Source organism: Acinonyx jubatus, chromosome C1 (assembly GCF_027475565.1).
Source record: "Acinonyx jubatus isolate Ajub_Pintada_27869175 chromosome C1, VMU_Ajub_asm_v1.0, whole genome shotgun sequence".
Taxonomy (NCBI): domain Eukaryota; kingdom Metazoa; phylum Chordata; class Mammalia; order Carnivora; family Felidae; genus Acinonyx; species Acinonyx jubatus.
Window position 1 is genome coordinate 11,312,760 of NC_069381.1, and position 10,994 is coordinate 11,323,753.

At 58.7% G+C, this 10,994-nt stretch overlaps 1 protein-coding gene across 3 annotated transcripts; it reads left to right on the forward strand.

Annotated features, from left to right (window-relative positions):
• The first annotated feature begins 43 nt into the window (after positions 1-43).
• TMEM82 (transmembrane protein 82) lies at positions 44-10,392 on the forward strand. 3 transcript variants are annotated; one of them, XR_008292273.1, is made up of 7 exons: positions 44-617; positions 772-844; positions 1,023-1,197; positions 2,082-2,499; positions 3,692-3,879; positions 4,134-4,332; positions 10,264-10,392. XR_008292273.1 is itself a non-coding variant. In XM_027060331.2 (6 exons), the coding sequence occupies exons 1-6, from the start codon at positions 530-532 to the stop codon at positions 4,227-4,229; spliced, it is 1,038 nt and encodes a 345-aa protein (XP_026916132.1). In that variant the 5' UTR covers positions 44-529; the 3' UTR covers positions 4,230-4,574. The 3 variants fall into 3 exon arrangements, 1 of the variants encoding a protein (XP_026916132.1); XR_003420400.2 differs by lacking the exon at positions 10,264-10,392 and adding an exon at positions 4,432-4,576; XM_027060331.2 differs by lacking the exon at positions 10,264-10,392 and having other exon boundaries at positions 4,134-4,574.
• Positions 10,393-10,994: the final 602 nt, after the last annotated feature.

The window sequence follows — 10,994 nt, forward strand, 5'->3', positions numbered from 1 at the left end:
GCACCCTCGGCTTCCAACCCAACTGAGGCCTGCCACCTAGTGGACACGGGGAGGATCGTCGAGGCAGGCTGCCCAGTGGCGGAAGGAGAGGGGGGGCCCAGAACTGTATCTCAACCTCAGGTTGTGGGGGGTACGGACCACCTTCCAGAACTGGGGCTGAGGGGGCAGAGCCCAGATGCAAGGCTGTGGGGGGCAACAGATAAGGCCTGGGGCTTCAGGAAGGCCCTGTGGGGCAAGGCCTAAGGTAGGGTGAGAAAAACGGGCACCCGACTTGAGCAGAGACAGAGGCCAGAGATCAGTGCTGGTTTCATGCCGCCCAAAGGCGGAGCCCCTGGACAGCAGTAGGCTTCCGAGGCCAGTAACCCTGGGGCCCTGAAGGTATCCCTGCCTCCCCTCCCCTCCCCTTCCCTCCCTTGAGCTTCTGATCCCTCCCTGCCCCTCCCCTCCCTCCACTGACACCTTTGCCCTGTGACTTTGGTCTCTCTGGAGCAGACCTGGCCAGAGGCGGGGGCTGATCCCGGCAGCAGCCATGTTCTCCCTGCCATCCCTGCCCTCCTGGCTCCCCGGCCTCCCCTCCCTCCAGTGGGGCTCCAGCCTCCTAGACTCTGTCCTGCAAGGTGAGCGCCACCTCCCTGTCGCGTGCAGCCCCGCCCCCTCTGGCAGCTCTGGGCAGCTGCAGGGTGGACCCCCCCCCCGCCCCCGCCCCCCACCACGTGGGTCTCCCACCACCTCTAACCCTCCAAACCACCTGCCCTCCCTCCTGCCCCTCAGGCCTCATCGGGGCCAGCGGAGTCTCCGTCCTGAACAGCCTCCTGAAGGTCTACTTCTTTGTGAACTGTGCCAAGTGAGTGCCTGCCGACCCAGCCCACTCCTGGGCCCCCCCCGAGCTGTCTCCGGCCTGTGAGGGCAGGGCCGGAGGGAAGGGAACCCTATCCCCAGTGAGCACGTCTGGGGGCACGGGGACCACTGCCCAGGTCGAGGCTGGTGGTTCTGGCCCTGCCCACGTCCATTCTGCCCCACAGCAACCCTGAGCGGCGGCTGGAAAAGCACCGGCTGCAGGCCCCGTGGGCCTTGCTGGAGACCGTGCACCTGGCAGGGCTGGCCCTGATTCTGACCGTCGTGGGGGCCCGGGTGGCCGCCCTGGTGGTGCTTGAGTTCTCCCTCCGGGCTATCTCCACACTGCTCTCCCTGGGCAAGGTAAGGCTCCCTGAGGTGGGTGGGGGGGGGTATCATTACCCGAACCCGGGCCCTGATTTTCACCCCAGACCCCCCTGTCTCCTCACCACCTCCTTTCTGTAAGACCGAGACCGGAGGGTGCAGATTGCCCCCTGGGGTTGTGATCGCCAGTGCAGTCCCTGCTCCTAGCGAGCTCCTGGACACCAAGCTCCCCGTGTGCCAGGCCCCGTGCCGGATCCTCTGAGTGCGTATCATCTCACGTATCCACACAGTCAGAGGCGGGTAGAGCTTTGCTGTGATCTCCATTTCACGGACGGGGAAACTAAGGCTCAGAGAGGGTAACTGGCTTGTCGCAGGTCAATAACCAGCAAAAAGCAGAGTCAGGCTCTGAACCCAGGTCTTCAAGGCTCTGAGCCGCAAACCTTCAGCAAGCACATGGGGCCCAAGGAACAATCGTGACTGAAATTAAGCAGCAAGAAATGATCCCAGTAGGTAGGGCTTGACCTTGAAGGCAATATCCCTGCTTTTTTTTTTTTTAAGTTTATTTATTTATTTTGAGAGAGAGAGAGAGAGAGAGAGAGAGAGGGAGAGAGAGAGAATCCCAAGCAGGCTCCATGCTGTCAGCGCAGACCCCAATGCGGGCCTCGATCTCACGAACCATGAGATCATGACCTGAGCCGAAATCAAGAGTCAGACGCTTAACTGACGGAGCCACCCGGGCACCCCAGGGACTATTCCTTCTTTGGGAATGATCCCCAAGGTTCCTCCCGGCTCCAGATTCCTACAGAATGGAGCCTCTGCACCTTCACAGCCCCTTGCCCACCCCCCCCCCCGCCTCAGGTGAGAGGCAGCCTGAGCCCCCAGCATCGTGGCCCCCTTTCTCCCCCCGCCGCTCCCCCGCCCAGGGCTCCCAGGGCCCCGAGAGGCTGCGGCTGCACCTGCTGTGCCAGTACGCGCTGGGCTGCGGGCTGACCTGCGGCCTGAGCTTCCTGCAGGAGGACGCCCCGCACCGCACCCTGAACCTGCTGCTGGGCCTCTGGCTGGCCACGCTGCTTCGCACGGGCGCCAGGCGCCTCTGCGGCCACATCTACCAGCTCTACGAGCTGCACAGCAGCCAGCAGTACTGCGGGGTCTGCCTGGGCCTGCTGGCCGGCGCTCATGCCCTCCCCCGGCTGCTGGCCCGCGCCCTGGCCGTGGCCTTTGCCGTGGGTGACCTGGCAGCCGTGGCCCTTATCAACCGGGACTTCCTGAGCACGTCAGACGCCGTGCGTTTCTGGACGCCGCTCGTCATCTGCTACACGCTGCTCGTCATCTACATGCAGGGTAAGGGCCACAGGCGGGGTCCTGGGCGGCCGCTGATTCACTGGGCGTTCGCGTCCCACTGTCCGACCGGGGCACAGCATTGTGCTAGGCCCCGGGGAGGCCGACAACAGTTAGACCACACCCCTGCCATCCCAGGGCGCCCAGTCTAGTGACAGAAGCCATATGGGGCGGCTCACTGATGGGTGTGGCATGCGCTGGGAGCCCCAAGGAGATGGAGCTTGAACCGGGTTCTGAAGGATAGTAGGAGGGCTCGGGTGGGGAAGGGGGGCGGGGAAGAGATCCTGGCAGAGGGAACCCCGTAGGCCGAAGCCCAGAGGTGAGAGAAGGTGGGGCCCTGTGGAACGACTGAAAAAGTGGAGTATGGCTGTCACCCCAAGGGATTGGGGAGGTGTTGAGACTGGCCAGGCTGATGGGGGGGCCTGATGGAGAGCCCTCATCAACCCAGTGCAGGCGGTCTGATGAGAAGCCCCTGCATGGCTTTCAGCAGGGGAGAGCGACCTGGCCAGATGTGGGCTATGGGAAGAACCGCCTGGCTGCAGGGCGGAGACGGGGTCGAGGTGGTGGGACAGGGAAGGGCAGTCAGGCAGAGAGCAGCGGGTGCAAAGGCCCTGAGGTGGGAGTGAGTCTGGCATGCTGGGGAGTAGTAAGGAACGGGAGCGAGCCAGAGACGAAACGAGGACACGGCTCAGATCAGGCAGGACGTCCCGTTCCTGTGTTTAGAAGGTCACTAGCTGCCGAGTGGACATGGAGTAGACACTTGACCCACAAGGTCAAGAACAGAAGCCGGGAGCTGGGACTGGGTGGGGCAGCGGGAGTGGGGAGGTGGGTTCGGGTGGGGCTCTACTTAGCAGAAAGAGTCCCCGGGGCTTCCCGACCGATTAGAGGTGGCAGTGGAGGCAGGACAGGGCCTGCGGCTTGGAGCTGGCGTGCCTCCCCTCCCTCCCCTGACTGCAGGCAGAGCGTAGCAGCGGGCAGGCTCGGGGGTAGACAGCGAGGCCTGGTTAGGAAGAAGTGCCTGGTGCCAGCCAGGTGCTCAGAGAGTGGGGGTGAGGGAGGAGGGAGGCAAGGGGCTGCAAGGGGAGGGGAAGGCTCACACTGAGGAAGGTCGGGGGGCAGCTGGGAGTCCAGGCCCCGTCCCAGGCCGGACCTCAGGTAGGGCAGGCAGGTGGTGACAGGTGCCCTGCCCCCCCAGAGGAACAGCGGCAGAACCCCGGCCTGCAGAGCCAGGTCCAGACGGTGCTGGTGCGCATGGGCGGCCTCTTCGTGCTGCTGCTGACCGTGGGCAGCTGGCTGGACCTCCTGGGTGTCCTTATGTCCCTGCTGGGCGAGCTCTGGTGCCTGACGAACGTCCGTACCCTGCTGGACCTTTGCCAGATACAGGTGGGCGCTTCACCGCGTGGGTCCCCCAGACACGGAAGCCCCGCTCCAGACAGCCCGAGGAGCCTCCACAGGCCCGAGTTCAAGAAGGGCTGGGGTGACCTCTCTCGGGGTGGGGGCAGAAGGAGCTGAAATCCCCTCTTTCACCTGGTGTTAAGCTTTGACCCCTGCGTGAGAAGCAGGGCCTGAAGCTCCCCCACCAGAGGATGGGGGAGCTGAGTTGTGTCCTTCTTCTTTTCCTCCCCACCTTCCCCCAGGAGTTTCCATCTCAGAGGCCTTCAGTGTCAGCTCCAAGGCAGCCCCCGCCCCAGCCCTCAGCACCTGGCCAGCCCCAGGGGACAGCCCCCTCTTGACCTGCCTTGGCAAGGACTTGGGGGTCTGTCTCAGGCCCACCCAGGCTCATCTGGAGGTCTTGACCCCAGGACTGCCAGCCCTGCCCCCCACTTGGAGTTCAAGGTGGGCACTGGGGCTCTTGGGAGGGAGAAGAGGGCTCGGGGCTAGAGCTCTCAGAAGGGGGCACTTGGAGGCCACTGAGCGAACCCCTATTTTTCTCAGGACAGAGGACGGATGCAGCGCCCTCAAACCCGCCTTCCCGGTGGGGGGGTTGGGGGAATGGGGGAGAATTGTGTTCTCAGAATGGCTTCTCCTTTACTGGCCCCCCTCGCCCTCTCCATGAACAACAATAAAGATGATTTTCTCAAACTGCGTTAGAATCATGAACACACAGGGGCGCCTGGGTGGCGCAGTCGGTTAAGCGGCCGACTTCAGCTCAGGTCACGATCTCGCGGCCCGTGAGTTCGAGCCCCGCGTCGGGCTCTGGGCTGACGGCTCAGAGCCTGGAGCCTGCTTCCGATTCTGTGTCTCCCTCTCTCTCGGCCCCTCCCCCGTTCATGCTCTGTCTCTCTCAGTCCCAAAAATAAATAAAACGTTAAAAAAAAAAAATTAAAGAATCATGAACACACAGAGAGGGAAAGAGGCTTTTCTGAGGCCACACAGCTCCTCTGGCTGGGGTGGGCCCCGGGGAAACATGCCAGCTGGGTCCCCTGGTGTTGGGGAGTTCAGTACTGAGGTGGCTGTGGAAGGCATGGGGATGTGGTCTAGCCTGGACGCGTGGTCTAGCGCCCACCTGCGGTCGCGGGTGGATGGTGCCCACCTTCCGTCCCATCCTAGGCTGAGAACCAGCTAAAGGGAGGCTCAGCTAAGACCGTGACGATCCTTGCCATTTCAGCTTCGTTCAGCCTCGTATTTCCTGCAGGGCCCAGCCCGGGGAGGCAACAGACTATCTGGGAAAAGGTTGGGTACCAGCTCCTCTGCTTACTTGCTGTGTGTCCTTGGGGGGGCTTCGCCGCCACTCTCTGAGCCCGTCAGAAGAAAAATTGCCACGTGTAGGGTGCTGACCATGTGCCAAGCACTATGCCGAGCACTTTTATGATCTCGTTTGGTTCTGACATCAGCCTCAAGAGGCAGGTACTGTTATCCCTTTTTACAGATTCAGAAACAGGCTCAGAGAGGTTATGTAACTTGCTCAAGGTCACTGAGCTAGTTGGTGGCTAAGTCAGGATTTGAATCCAGGTGGCCTGACTCCCAGAGCTCAAGTGCTTTGCATGCCTCCTGCTACCCCCCTCTTGTTGGAAGAACTGGGGCCACGGAAACCAACCGAGGTGCACATAAAATATGGCAGGTCCATTCCTGGAAGGTTCTGGAATATGGTTACAGCCACCTTGTGAGCAGGGTAATCTGATGCTCCATCACAGCCATGTTACCCTGGCCCGAGCATCTAGCCCACAGGGCAGTTTCCACAGGGACTGAAGGCCCAGCTCAGGGCCCTTTCCCAGGAGGGGCCCCACAGGGCAAAGGAGACTCCCAGCTTCCAGGCCTCCTGGGGGTTGTGAGGGTCAGATTGTCTAGGAGGGGTGGAGGAGACGTCAGGGAGGAGGTGAGGGGAGAAGATTCTTGGAGGATTCCAGGTTCTGGCAAGCCCTGCTTCTCAGCAAAGGCCACCATGGTCACCCAAAGGCTACTGCCTCAGGACAGAGTCTGGGGTAGGATTCTCCGCTCCCCACCCTGGGACACACCTGGGACACACCTGGGACATGGGGCAGGCTGGCCCCAAGCCTGGACAGGGTGGTTTCAGCTCATTCCTCCAGAAATGGCCACCCAACTGACAGTCCAAGCCTAATCCCTGACCCTTTGCTCTCTGCCACCCTACCCCCAGATGGGCCTCTCAGCCCCAAAGTAGCTGAGGTGGGGGAAATGCCTGTGGCTGCCCCTTCCCCAATCCAGGACCCAGCCCCCCTCTGCCTGGGAGTGCGTTCAGTTCCCTCTGGGCAGGAAACTTGTCCCAGTCTGGGAGGAAATGGCTCAGTTAGTTGGGCACCCAGCCAGCCCTTGCCAGACCCAGAATGGGCACCAGGTTCCAACTCGGGCCTGATGTTTTTGCTGGAAGGTTCTCCGGCCTCTTGGCCCCTAGCACAGCCTGGGACCCAGTGGGGACAGGGCTGGGAGGGGATTGGATTTGGCAGTCCTTTCCTTTTTATGGACACAGGGACCATTTCCAAACAAAAAAATGGGCCACGTGAGTTGGACTAGGATTCTTTTCTTATCTATTAAATTATTTTTATGAAAAAGTCTGACAAGGGTATAAAAATTAGATCACTCTAAGTGAGGCGTTTAGCAAATCTCCATCCCAGAAAGAGGCCTGAAGTCCAAAGAGCAGAGGAAATCCAGAAGGTGTGGTCTGGAATGGGGTATGAAGCTGGGACTTCTCTCAGAGACCATGAGAGTTCGAATCCTGCGCTCTGACCAGCATCCTTCCGAAGAGGAGGGAGACCGGGGCCCCCAGTCTCTGCTAGAAGGGGGTAGTAGCCTCCTGGGCAGCTTGGATTGGGGTGAACCGGCCTCCCCCCTCCTGAACTCCCACTTCGCCCCTTCTGAGCTATGGCATTGTCCCTTTGGGCATCCTGCATGCCTTACCCTAGTCACTCATTCACAAGTAATTATTGAACATCTGCATGGGGCCAGGCTCTGGCCTGTAGTAACTGTGCCGCAAGGAAAAGTACAGCTGGGTAAGTCACTCTGTCGGCGGGAGACTGGGACGAGCTAAGGTGAGTGTATTTGTGATCCACAGCTGTGTTACAAACGGCCCCAAAAGTTAGCAGCTTAAAACAATAGACACTTACTGTCTCGCGCTTTTTTGTGGGTTGGGTCCCACAGGCTGGCTGGGGCCTCTGGCTCAGGGTCTCCTCACAGACCGCAGTCAAGACGTGGGCCAAGGCTCCGGTGACATCGTGAGGCTTGACCGGGGGGGGGGGGGGGGGGTCCACTTCCAAGCTCACTCACGTGGCTGTTGACAGGATTCAGTTTCTTACAGGCTACCGGCTGGGAGTCTCAGCTCCTCTCTGGCTGTTGGCCAGGGGTCTCCCTTCGTTCCTCGCCATGTGGGCCTCCCCATAGACAGCTCCCAGCAGGGAGCTGGTGTCCCTCAGAGCAAGCCAGTAAGGGACAGAGAGAGAGAGAAAAGACATGCAGGCCAGAAGTCACAGTCTTTTTGTAGCCCAGTGTTTTGGGTTTTTAAAAATTATTTATTTATTTATTTATTTAAATTTATTTAATTTTAAAAAATTTATTTATTTAAATTTATTTAAAATTTTTAAAATTTTTTGAGAGAGAGAATGACAGAGCACAGGCAGGGGAGGGGCAGAGAGAGAGGGAAACACAGAATCCAAAGCAGGATCCAGGCTCAGCACAGAGCCCGTCAGCACAGAGCCCGATGGAACTCCCATACCGCGAGCTCGTGACCTGAGCTGAAGTCAGACGCTCAACCGACTGAGCCACCCGGGCACCCCACGTGACTGACATTTTTAAAGGACTCCTCCCCTTGCTGTTTGTAGAATAGCGCAGAAACAAGCCAGTTTGGAAGCATGTGAAATTACCCAGGTGAGATGATATTAACCCTGGCGAGAACCCAGGGCTTGAACCAAAATGGTAGTCGTGGAGGTAGTCAGAAGTGGTTGGACATGGATGTATTTCGAAGAGCCCATAGGACTTCCTGATCAATTAGATGTGGGTTTGATAGAATGAGAAGAATCCAGGGCTCTCGGCTTCTCGGCCTGAAGAACTGGGTGAGTGAGATGGGAGGCATCTGGGGCAGAGCAGGGCCCTTCACGCAGGTGCGGTTGGCGTTGACGGGAAGGCCAGGTGTTATGATGTGTGTGATGTGGGCTCAGGGAGGCCTAACCGACAAGGAGCTGTTGACACTGAGTCCTGAACGTTCGGGGGGGCGTGGTGCGGCAGCCCAGGTGCTGAGATGCCAGAGGGACTAAAGAAAGGTCGTCCCCCCCCCCCCCCCCCCCCCGGCCCCGTGGCTGAGCAGAGGGCGCGAGGGGCACAGCAGTGGGAGATGCGGTGGGTTGCCGAGGCTGGCTGCGGCCAGATGGCCCAGGGTCACGGGAGGGCTTGGCATTTTCCTCCCTGGAAGCAGCAGGAACCCCGGAGGGGCTGGGTGGGGAGCAGCGAGGGGGGGCTCGTGAGGATCACATCCTGCTCTAGCGAGATGGTCTGGCCATCAGGGTGGAGATGGGTTGTAAGGAGTAAGGCAGGGCCAGTCCAATGTTAAGGGCCCCCTTTAGGAAAAAGAATACAAAATTTGCATTGAAGTGGGTAGTGACAGAATGATAAAGAGAAAGCATAACAAATTGCTGGAGGCCTGGAGACTTGGGTGCCTTCTTCTGACATCTCCCTGGGCGGTGTGCCAAGGGCACTGAATGGAAAATGCTTCCTGAGTGCGACCTGGCTACCTCCCTTCCTAGAACACTCTGTAACTCCCAGCAACCCTCACAGGGGCCCCTGCCACGGAGAGGCCTACACTCACAGTAAACCCACCTTGGCTAAGAGAGAAGTAGGGAGGCCAGCTGGGGGGAAGAAGGGGTCCCAGGAACTGGGGGTGCTAAGAAAGATGAAGCCAAGGGTGGGGGCTCCCAGTGGGGGTGGGGGCTCAAGCAGGGAGATGGGACCAGTGAGGTGTTTGAATAGGGGCTCAGCCTTGGCAAGCAGCCAAGGGCCTGGGGCAACCTCGGGGACCCCCAAAGGGACGGACACCAGGATTTCCTCCTCTCTGCCCACAGAAGGGGCTCTGACCTTCAAGGCCAGGGCCAAAGAGGGGCCTTCCCAGCCTGCTGAGCCTCTGGCCCCCTCCATGGAGCCCGTGCTGATTTGCTAAGCAATGGCCTGGCCGTGGGAACCAACCAGCCCAGACAGTGCCAGCTCAGGCCCCCAGACCAGGAGGGGATTAAGACCCAGACGATGTTATCACAGCCAGCTCTGGGAAGCTGGGCCCTGCATGGCCCAAGTGGCCATAGGCTTGGGGCCTGAGAGGAGGGGAATTTATGTGGCTATAATGTGGCCCGGTTTGCTCCCCTTTGGTTTTTTAAGTTTGTTTTTGAGAGAGAGTAAGCTGGGAAGGGGCAGAGAGAGAGAGAGAGAGAGGGAGAGAGAGAATCCCAAGCAGGCTCCACACTGTCAGCGTGGAGCCCGATGTGGGGCTCGAACCCATATGCCATGAGATCATGACCTGAGATGAAATCAAGAGTCAGTCAGATGCTTACCCTGACTGAGCCCCCTCCCCCGCCGGGTGCCCCTCTCCCCTCCCTTGGTTTTCAAACGTTTTCCCTACACACTGGGCCCATTCAGTAAAGCTGCCTGGAGCCAGGCTACCTGGGTTCAAATGAAGTCCATTTGTCGAGTGGACTGAACAGATGATGGAGGTGGGGCATGTAGCCCAGAGGCTGACCGTGGCCTCTAGTCCACCCTACCCCACCCAGCCAAGGGACTATAACTGAGTCTCAGTCGTGCCCTCCTGGTGTGAAGGATCAGTGAACACATCTGAGTAAGGGGATGGAGAGGCAGGCCCCGATTCAGGCAGCCGAAGCAGGAACCGCAGAAGCCCATCTCAGGGGAGGAAGGGAATGAAGAGGCCCACTTCCCCGTCTTGTCCAGGCGACTGCTTCCGGGTACAGGAAGATGAGCATATGTGCATTTCACTTGCCACGAGCTGTTAATACGCTGATTCTCTACTGAGGAATTGTAACCCTGTGTTATGCATTTTTCATGCATTATCTGCCCGCCCCCCACCGCCGCCCAGCTTTCAGAACCACCTGGAAGGAATGGTTTTCTCTGTCTCCTCAGGAGAAAACCCAAGGTACAGAAAGATTACGTGACTTGCTCAAGATCACAGAGCTAAGACGCGGGAGAGCTAAGATCCAAATTCAGATAGGTCTGATTCCAAAGCCCAAGCTCCTAACTGCTTACTACCCATCACTACACTGCTTCACCTGTGATTTGTATATGCAGCTACCTGAGACCTCCAACCCCAACTTGTGCATTTTGCAGGAATTGCTGAGTCCTGACATCCCAAGGTCTCTGGGCCAGTGAGGGCTGTGGCACAGGAAAACTTGTCCCTGTTCCTGGATCTAGTTCCAGAGCATATGGACTGTGTGGACCGAGGTCTCCAGAGACCAGGCAAGGGTGATGAGAGAATAGCCATGGGCCAGGCTCTGGGGGGTACCCTTTCAGTGCCTCCGTCCCCAACAGGTCTGCAAAGGGAAGCATTCCTGTCCCCATTTGAGGGTATCCAGCGCAGGACCTCTGGTTTTTGTTTTGGTTTAATTTTCTTAATGTTTATTTTTGAGAGAGAGAGACAGAGTGTGAGCAGGGGAGGGGCAGAGAGAGAGAATCTGAAGCAGGCTCCAGGCTCTGAGCTGTCGGCACAGAGCCTGATGTGGGGCTTGAACTCACGAACCGTGACATCATGACCTGAGCTAAAGTTGGATGTTTAACCGACTGAGCCACCCAGGTGCCCCTGTTTGTTTGTTTTTTTTTAAGATTTCACTTTTGGGGCATCTGAGTGGCTCAGTCGGTTAAGCATCCAACTTCGGCTCAGGTCATGATCTCACGGTTTGTGAGTTCGAGCCCCACGTGGGGCTTGCTGCTGTTAGCACGGAGCTGGCTTCGAATACTCTGTTCCCCTCTCTCTTTGCCCTCCCCCGGCTTGCACGCTCTCTCTCTGTCTGTCTCTCTCAAAAATAAATAAACACTTATTTATGTTTATTATTTATGTGCTA

Bases quoted from the DNA above. Each gene is read 5' to 3' on its own strand.
- TMEM82 (XM_027060331.2), top strand. From the start codon at position 530: ATGTTCTCCCTGCCATCCCTGCCCTCCTGGCTCCCCGGCCTCCCCTCC. The intron at 1,198-2,081 runs GTAAGGCTCCCT...TCCCCCGCCCAG, and splicing joins CACTGCTCTCCCTGGGCAAG to GGCTCCCAGGGCCCCGAGAG. The intron at 3,880-4,133 runs GTGGGCGCTTCA...ACCTTCCCCCAG, and splicing joins TGGACCTTTGCCAGATACAG to GAGTTTCCATCTCAGAGGCC.